This window comes from Salvelinus alpinus, chromosome 11 (genome assembly GCF_045679555.1).
Source record: "Salvelinus alpinus chromosome 11, SLU_Salpinus.1, whole genome shotgun sequence".
NCBI classification, from domain to species: domain Eukaryota; kingdom Metazoa; phylum Chordata; class Actinopteri; order Salmoniformes; family Salmonidae; genus Salvelinus; species Salvelinus alpinus.
Window position 1 is genome coordinate 27,275,646 of NC_092096.1, and position 8,900 is coordinate 27,284,545.

Consider the following 8,900-nt stretch of genomic DNA (forward strand, 5'->3'; position numbering starts at 1 on the left):
GTGCTTAATTATGCACTAATGCACATTGAACCTCACCATAATTATTCTGTCCGTTTTATGAAATAACTGAAAACCCAGTGCAAGATGTTGTTTTCGATGGGAGCACAATGTAAGGGGTTAATTTTCATGCTTGTATTTTGCTCTCACGTGGTCTGTTTATTTTCAGAGCGTTGAGGCGAACAGTCCACTCCTCCTATGGGCTCGTCAGGCTGTCGCGCGGACGGGATTGGCGAGCCTTTTTTGTTGTTGTAGCTGCGCGCTTTCGCTTTCTTCGGACGACGGGGGCGATATAAAACCCCATTCCTCCAACACATTCGTTCACTCTGCTGGAGTAAAGTGACATTAAAAGGGTGCCTCAACGTGGCATCCTAGAGAAAGACCCCTCTATTTACCAACAGCCGTCACCACACTGTACCGTCCTGGCACACGTAGTACCCTCCGAAACGTCCCTACCTCGACTAATACATGACCAGCATATGCGCCAGAGAAATAAAACAAGTGAAAGACACGGATCATTATCCGAACGTGGCGAGAAAAACAACGAATCATTTTCGGAATCATATGTAGGAAAAGCGCACGAATCGTCGTCGCAGTTGCCTTCTAAATGCATACCCTTTGTGCTCGGGGAACGATGAAACCAGAGATTAGCGCCGCGGTCGGATTTCTGTCGAGATTTCTGCGGATAAAAGGACACGTAAATGACAGACAGCTTCAATCATTCAGCGCAAGTTTACAGGATATCTTGTCAGGTAAGTCATGTGTTTCTCGTTTTGTCCTACGTTTCCAAGGCTACTTTAGATTATGACCTCTGTTGATGTTGTGTCATTTTGTGTGTTAAGAATATGCTTTTAACGAATTGTTGTGTTTTAATCCCATTCCGAAGGGGATTTGCGTCTCTGTTCACAAAGTAACACAAGCGCCCCCCGACCATTTGCGCACGAAAAAAAGAGACAAGAATAGATAAGGTGAACAACAATCTTCAATCAACAATATTCAATCGATCGAATCAACCATGTTCTATTCAGATACATCGTCGCCTAATTCATGTTTCGAGTTTAGTTACAATGTAATAACGTGGAATAAAACCGAATTTGATTTGTTCCAACAAGGAAGTGCACCTTTCGATAGCACCAGTTCAGTTGGTCGATAAACTCTTAATTAACATAAAGATGGGGGAAATCTATACCCAGTGAATTGAATTAGGCTATCGAATTACGTAATGCAGACAAGAACACGTAGGAGGATATGATTTGAGCAGGCAATTAAAAAAAAAAAAATAACATTTCGACCAGGAAAATAACAGACCCATAGGATTCTGATGATCTTTGTTATAAGAGTATTATAGCCGCCTACATTTTTGACTCGATCCTCTTGAGCGAGCCTCAATCGAATCGAAATTAGAGAACCAAAAGGTAAATAACAATTGCAGAATAAATAGCCCGTATACATTCCCGTCGTCGACGAACATGTATGAGTAAAGAAAAGCTATTTCTTTACAATATGTTCTAATGTAGACATTCTAGCTAAGTGCATAACGTTAACTCTGTAATAAGGACACATAAATTGATCGACACAGCCACTATACTATGCGTTATTGACTGCATTTGTTTTTGTACAAATCACTGAAATTATTCATTTATATTTCCTGTTGTAAATATACAGACAGTTTTAACAGTCTAAAACTGGCATTCGTCTGCCAGTTAGCACCAAGTGTCTGTCCCTCTAAACACTGAACACCTACATCATGACCTCAATTTTAACATGTTTTGCAACAGCTGTGTCATCTGCAAAGCCATTCACGTTCAAATTCATATAATTTTAGAGCGTTTCGGATGTGGGATACACATTTAGCATATCAGGTTACAGAATTGGTTATTTCTATTCAACAAACTCTTAGTTTACAATGCTATTTTCAACTAAACATTTTTCAAGGAAGTGGCTTTGTTTGTGCAGGATTTGCATAGAAAATGAGTGGAAACTGTAGTCTGAGCATAGCTCTAGGCCAGTGCACTGTTTGTAAACAGCCAAAGTTGAAGGCAGACTGAGCAAAATGGCCGCCGTCAGAGGGTAAGTGGGGGGTTGGTAGCGGTGGGGTTGAGGATATCATAGGGGGAGGAGTCTAGGAAGGACATTATCTAATAAAACAAGTTGCAAAGGGGCTTTGTGAAGTGGCCGTCCCCCTCCTTCACCCCCATTTTTAATTCGTCTTCCCGAGTGAGCATAAGCAACACTGCGAAGCCCCCCCCCGCCGCTGCTGAAGTAAGCCAGCCATCTCACTGTTGCTTACAGCTTCATTATAACAGCTTATTGTGTCTGTGTGTTCAATAAACAGGCTTTGTTTGTGCATATGGGGGAGAAGGGAGACTTGCTCTAAATATCCACATTGAAACTGTGCTCATTGTCTAACTGTAGTTAGTTAACAATTTGGACTTCCTGTTTACCAGTAACCTGCTTAACCAAGGTTTGAGCAGTGACCCAGTCTGAAACTGCCATAATTCCCCCAACCACACCACCACAGACCAGTGGAAATCACCCAATAACGCCCCAAACAAAGTCAAATGTGTATTTAATAAAAAGCCTCCACACATTTTATTGCCACATAATATCCTTAGAGCACTTGGCTTTGAAGAAGCACTGGAAAACAAATGTATTTAAAATATATAGTTGAAACTCGTCCGTTTACTTTTTTAGCCTCTCTTCTTCCCCAGTTCCCTGGTTTTAGAATAGGCCCCTCCGCTCTGACCGTTCTCAGAGGCCTCGTTTCTTTTGTGGTGCAAAAGATCAGCCCCATCGTAGCTGCCTGGTGCTTTTTCACGAGTGCCAAGCCCTCCATTAGGGTGCAGTACACAGAGTTCTACTGATAACACAAAGGAGACATTATCTACCAGGGGTGTTGTGCAGGACAGGTGTTCTCCGGGCTCTGGCCTAGTTCAGAGGCTTTTCACAGGCAAACAGACAGGCAGGCAACACATCCAGTTTAGCCACTATGCACCAATGGGGTAACTCAATACTGAGGAGTCTTAAGTGGAGAAAATAGGATGATTGGTATCACACGCACACACAGATGCATATCGAACACACATACATACAGTATATATACAAACACACACAAGACACAGTAAATGTGAGTATTGTTAGAGATGTTAGGTTCATTTAGACTTCTGAGGAGCGGTTTTCTAATTTAATTCTTCCCTGTTAGGCTACTATTATACTATGAAAGCAGCAGTCATGCGCGTCTTCTAAAATGAGTTAACGGGGAAGGAATGAGAACGCTTCTCTTTCTCGTGTTCTCCTTAAAATGAGTAATGTGACCTCTTCTCTCTCTCTCTCTTTTTTGTCACTTAACGCCCCTACGAATGATATCAGTGAATCACCAACGGGTATGTGGACACACTCGTCATACTAAAAGGGACGGTGTGGCTTTAAGAGGGGGAGTTCTCCAGCCCAGATTGCTGGCCAGGACTTCACCACCTCAGGGTTGTTGTTCAGCTCCGCTCTGTTTGATGGAGGACTTTGTGCCGCTCGGCCAGAAGGGGATTGTGCAATCAAACTTCTTCTCTCTCTCTCTCTCTCTCTCTCTGCTGTGTGTCACGTAGGCTCCGGTTAAAGAGCGACAAATGGTTTATTGCTGCTTATCAGCCCCATAAGCAGACTGTTATGGTTTATTACTGCGCTACAACAAAGCCTGCCCCTGTCTGCAGTCTGTTTTACACACACACACACACACATTAGTAAGTGGACGTACAGTATTGTGCTAAATAGTTGGTCATTATATCATGTAACCCAAATACCAGTAGAAATAGTTGATGCTTTATTACATGCTAATAGAAATATCAGATAAAAAAGCAGATAAGATATTCCAATGGAATCATGTATTACCTACAAAGGAATAAAACCTTTATTAAATCAAAAGACAATCTAAAGCAACGCTACTTTTCCATAATCATTATTGGGAGGTGTTTTGTACAGTAAAACATAAACAATCATTTTTCCTTCCATTTTCAATGGAATCATGTCATTCATTATCTGTAAGTAATCTATGCCACAATCGAAAGATACATCTAAACTAATAACGTTGATAGATTAGTTATGTGTGCTTAGAACATAATAAACAAGTATTACCTTAGACTCCAGCAACTCTATAATAAAATAATACATGATTATAGTTTGATTTGCGATACAATTACTTAAAATCCAACTATGGCTCATTCAGTTATTATCATGCTATTAATCACATTTTATGTCCCAATTTATGACCTTATTCAATGTTTATCAAAACACATGCATCCTAATCTAGCATAACACACACACACACACTAGGAACTAAGGCTGATCAGGTGCAGACAGCTTTGCACCCCGCTTCTCCCTCAGATAGACGTCTGAAAGTAGCAGATATTTAGCTTACTGGCTCACCTGTAAACACCAGACAGCATCTCTTACATTTCTCCCTCTTTCTTTCTCTCCCTCTCTCTCTTGTCTCCTCATACAGAACTACACAGGCCCTACTATAGGGTAACCGAAGAACACCATTTACCCCCTCTGTGCCCTTTTTTGGCAATACAAAACAATACCATGGTAACCTAATAGTGTTCCAATGATGATGAAACTCATGGTAACCTAATAATAACCTCCTATCTCTTTCTCCACAGAGCAATACAAGCACCACTGGTTCCCCGACAGGCCATGCAAGGGCTCGGGCTACCGCTGCATCCGCATCAACCACAAGATGGATCCCCTGGTGGGGCAGGCAGGCCAGCGCATCGGCCTGACCATCAATCAGCTCTACCTGCTGCTGCCTAGTGAGCTCACCCTCTGGGTGGACCCCTTCGAGGTGTCCTACCGCATCGGCGAGGACGGCTCCATCTGCGTGCTCTACGAGTCCCAGCCGGTGGCCCCGGCGCCGTCGGGAGGCAGTGCGGTCACCTCGACCCCCATGGTGGACAGTCACATCAGCTGCAAGGAGGCGGCGGGGATGCTGGGCAGGACCAGCCCTTCCAAAGCCTACAACATGATGACTATGTCCAGCTAAGGGCTGCCACCCGCCACGTCGGGTCGTGGGTTTCGCCCTAGTTGGTCGATGGCAAACCTTTTTAAAGCTAAAAAGAAATGAAATGAAAAAGATAAAAAAAAGGAGGAGAAAAAGCAGAGGATGGGGCCTATCGTCCAGGTGAAACCTTGTAGGTTTGATATTTCTTTTCTCCTTCCTCGCTCCATAGTCTGTTATGTTGTGTTGTGGGATCTACCGGAGGCTTCGTTTTTCCCCCCGCGGAGAGGGCTGTGTGGAGCTGTTGGGGGCAGCTAAAACAAACCAAGAAACCGAACAGAGAAACAGCGCAGAGAAGGGGCTGCTTTTTGTTTTTGTTTTTTTACACAGGTCTATCATTGTTGACTTTGCACTTTCTTCTCCACGTGGTTACAATGGGTACCATGTCACCACCACCCCCACCACCCTCTCAAAAGCTTCAAGGAACTGCTGTCAAGAACCATACCGTTAAATTTCAGCCTTTTATCTACTTCCTGTTATTGGGTGTACTTCCTGTCTAGGAAGGAAGTTAAGGAGCTGAGGTCCGGACTGTGCCTGTTTCTAGGTCAGTCTCTGGGGAAACGCCCTAAGTCATTTTCTTCTAAAACCCCGTTTTTGGACCATAGGGCATGTTTTTACCCCCAGAGGCTGCCCCATATACCAGCGTCGAGCTTCAGGAAGCCCCTCCCCCTCCATATGGAAGTGGAGTGGAATGCGCTGTGACACCTGTTGCTAAGGACAGTAGTGTGTCACAGCGCACCCCACCAACACCCCCAACCATGTATGTGTAGCTTTCTGGGGAGGGCTGGGTATTTGTCCCCTCCCCTTCGATGAATGTTGGTTTGAAATTCACAATCAAGTTCTCGTTTTGTTTATATCCCTCCATCCCCACCCTGACCTTTGGCCCTCACCAAATTCAAAGTGTAGCATAGGTGGCACTATATTTTCACCGAAATCTGGATCGTTTGTTTTGGTTGTTGTGGCCCTGTCAGAAGAAATGACATTGAATGCACTTTTGACATTTAGATTGTGTGGGATGTGTACTTCTAGAGAAAACCCTCTTCATTCCATTCGCTCCAATGTCGTCTTTCATGAGTTCCCCTCCTTTTCCTTTGTAAATGACTCACAGCTCTTACGTCAGGCTAGACCCCACTCTATAGAATTGGGGAGAGTAACTCTGAAGGTTTTAAAAAGATTTCACACTGTAAGCATTTCATTCAGATCCGTTCAGGTGTTGGTAGGTAGGTGCGGTTAGGCGTCTGTTGTCCGTTTGTAAGGCACTTTTCTCGAAAGCCACCCCCCCCATACACACACACACACACACATACAGATGGCAATTTGAGACACTTATAGAACTCTGATAGATCTCTCTACAGCTGTCGAGGGGTGTGTGAGGGTAGCCAAAGGGAAGTCTGTACGCCCCTGACTGTTTCTATCCAACTCAATCCCAATGGCCTTGTCAGGCTTTCTCATCTGTTTTTGTTAGACTTTGTTCTTGTCTTTGTGATTGAAGATGGGTCCAAGGATTTCAACACCTCTCCTTTCATCTGTCTCTCAGTTTGGATGAGGGGTGCGTTGCCCAACGTAGGACTTCAATGTTACACCTATGAGCCGTTCTCTGGAGAACCGAGACAGAACCAGCGTAATGTTAGCCAGCCTGGTTCGAGGTGCTGCTGGACCCTCTCTGGAGGTGTCCCTGTCAGGGCAGACAGACACAAGAAGCCCCTCTGGTGCCACATATCACCCCCAGCCAGCTAACCAACCAGCCAACCCCCTCCCCCCAATAGCAGTACGGAGATAGCAGTAACACATATCATCTTTCCTCGCCCCAGGGGATGGAATGGAGGTGGTGTGGGGGCCAGGGCCGGATACTCTCGTCCAGGGCAGCTACAATCCTTCTGGCCCCCTCTAAACTAACCTCCACCCAACCAACCCCCTCTTGGCGTGGAGAGCAAAGCCAGCACATGCCCTCAGCGCACTCCGTCTGCACTGGGAGCCCACACAGAGACAGGCAACAAAGAGGAGTCAAAGGATAGGAAGTGACGGTACACAGTCCGAGTTTCTCTGTTTCTTAGGCTGAGCACTGAACTAGTTTACATGGGTGCAATAGGACGATGGTGGTGTCAGTCGTCCTATAGCTCACTCCTGGTTGGCCGCGCCGCAGACAGACAGACGATGTGACAGGCTGTGGGGTTTCGGGGCTTTTAGCCGCTAAGCTGGCCAGGCTGGGCACCAGCCCATCAGACCTACATGTGCTGTTTTAAGCTCCCTAAGCACAGAGGATCATGGGTAATGGATCTGTGGTTGTTGATGCACTGCACACCCTATCCTCCCTCATCCAATCCCCTCCTCCTCACTGTCCTCCCTCTCTCCATTTCTCCTGGTGCTCGTTCAGCAGTCTGTGGAAAAAGATGTGTCTCCACATGAGCCAGATGGACAGGTCTGAGAGAGTAGCCCAGAGCTTTGTTGTTGTGGTTGAAAACCAGCTTTTTAAAAACCTTGCAGCTCCTCTATTGCTTCGATTATGCCAGCTATCGATGTTGTTATGAGATTGGTCTGTGTTTCAGACGTAGCAAGTTGTCCCTCTTTTTGCTAAATGTATTTTAAAGTCACAGAGGTAGCATCTCACCCCCCCCCCCCCCCCCCCTTTCGCCCTAGTCTGATCATCTATCCCAATTTGAACAGACTTCATTTTTAGACCTACCAAAAAGGAAACAAAGCCGAAATTGTTTGATCCCCTTCTCAACAGTAACACCACCACCAAAACAATTTCATTTAGTCCACAATATCAGATCTGTAAATGCATCCATTCAGCCTTTGCACACATAGGTTTCAGAAACGTTGTGAAAAGTGTTTTTGAAAAGTCGGAGGAGGTAATAGCACATAAAATGCACTAAATATGTCAAGTTGAAGTTGTGACATTTTTGAGACGCGAGGAGTCTCTTCTGGAATGTATTACCAAACTCAGGCCTCGGACATTCAATAAAACCCTTCTGGGAAAGTTGTGCATGTTAAGACGTGAAACAGGAAGGGAATAGTCGTCAATGATTCATCAATGATTTGTGAATTATTGACACTTTCACATTTAGGGTGTTTTACATATTCTAGAATCTATTGCAATTGTTCGCCATATGGTAGAATACATGCATAACATTACACAATGGGAAGTGCCAATAATTTGTTTTGAGGTGTTTAGATGTATTTCTTTTGCATTTCATAGTTTTAACACGGATAACTATTTTCGTAAGTGAAGCCATTTGTGATGGGAGTGTTGGCAAGGACCAATCTGTTTTGGTAAAAGAAATATCAGTTTCCATCCCCTGTACTGATAGACTTATCCTTTGTTTTTTTTAAACTTACAAAACAAGAAAAACGTTTAAAAAATCTGAGCGTACCCAAGAAGAAAAGCTGTCTACTCTACCTTGTGATTTCTCATGTCAGTACATCGTTATTGTGTTCATTTTCTTTTCCTTGGGTATGTTGTGATGAACTGCTGTAAATTTGTACAGTTCATGTAAATTGATTGTGCGAAAGTTGTACAGATTTCTATATTTTGGAAGATTTTTTTTTCTTTCTCTGTAATAAAATATTTCCTATCTTGGCAACATATTCCCCGTGATGCTAGTCTTTCTTTTTACGGGGAATGAGAATCCATAGATGAACGGGAGTCAATATTCAAACAAAATGAATAGCGTAGTCTTCTGTCAAAATGGCCGACTGAAATCTATTAAGATACAACAGAATATGAAACGAAGGCCGTTAAAAACCTGCAGCTGTTACTGTTATTTTGAATGTAGAGAAGGGTTCTGTTTCATGTCCTCTCTTACTGAACACCACAGGCTGCAGAGGGGAGGATGGCTCATAACCATGGCCGGAG

The 8,900-nt window shown here is 44.1% G+C and overlaps 1 protein-coding gene across 1 annotated transcript; it reads left to right on the forward strand.

Moving 5' to 3' along the window:
* Positions 1-242: 242 nt before the first annotated feature.
* On the forward strand, positions 243-8,632 carry LOC139533819 (protein BTG1-like). The gene is made up of 2 exons (XM_071332227.1): positions 243-749; positions 4,650-8,632. Exons 1-2 carry the CDS (start codon positions 605-607, stop codon positions 5,027-5,029), a joined length of 525 nt encoding a protein of 174 aa, XP_071188328.1. The 5' UTR covers positions 243-604; the 3' UTR covers positions 5,030-8,632.
* The last annotated feature ends 268 nt before the right edge of the window (positions 8,633-8,900 follow it).

Coding starts and splice junctions, on each gene's coding strand:
- LOC139533819 (XM_071332227.1), top strand. CDS start 605: ATGCATACCCTTTGTGCTCGGGGAACGATGAAACCAGAGATTAGCGCC. Junction 750..4,649: donor TTTACAGGATATCTTGTCAG/GTAAGTCATGTG, acceptor CTTTCTCCACAG/AGCAATACAAGCACCACTGG.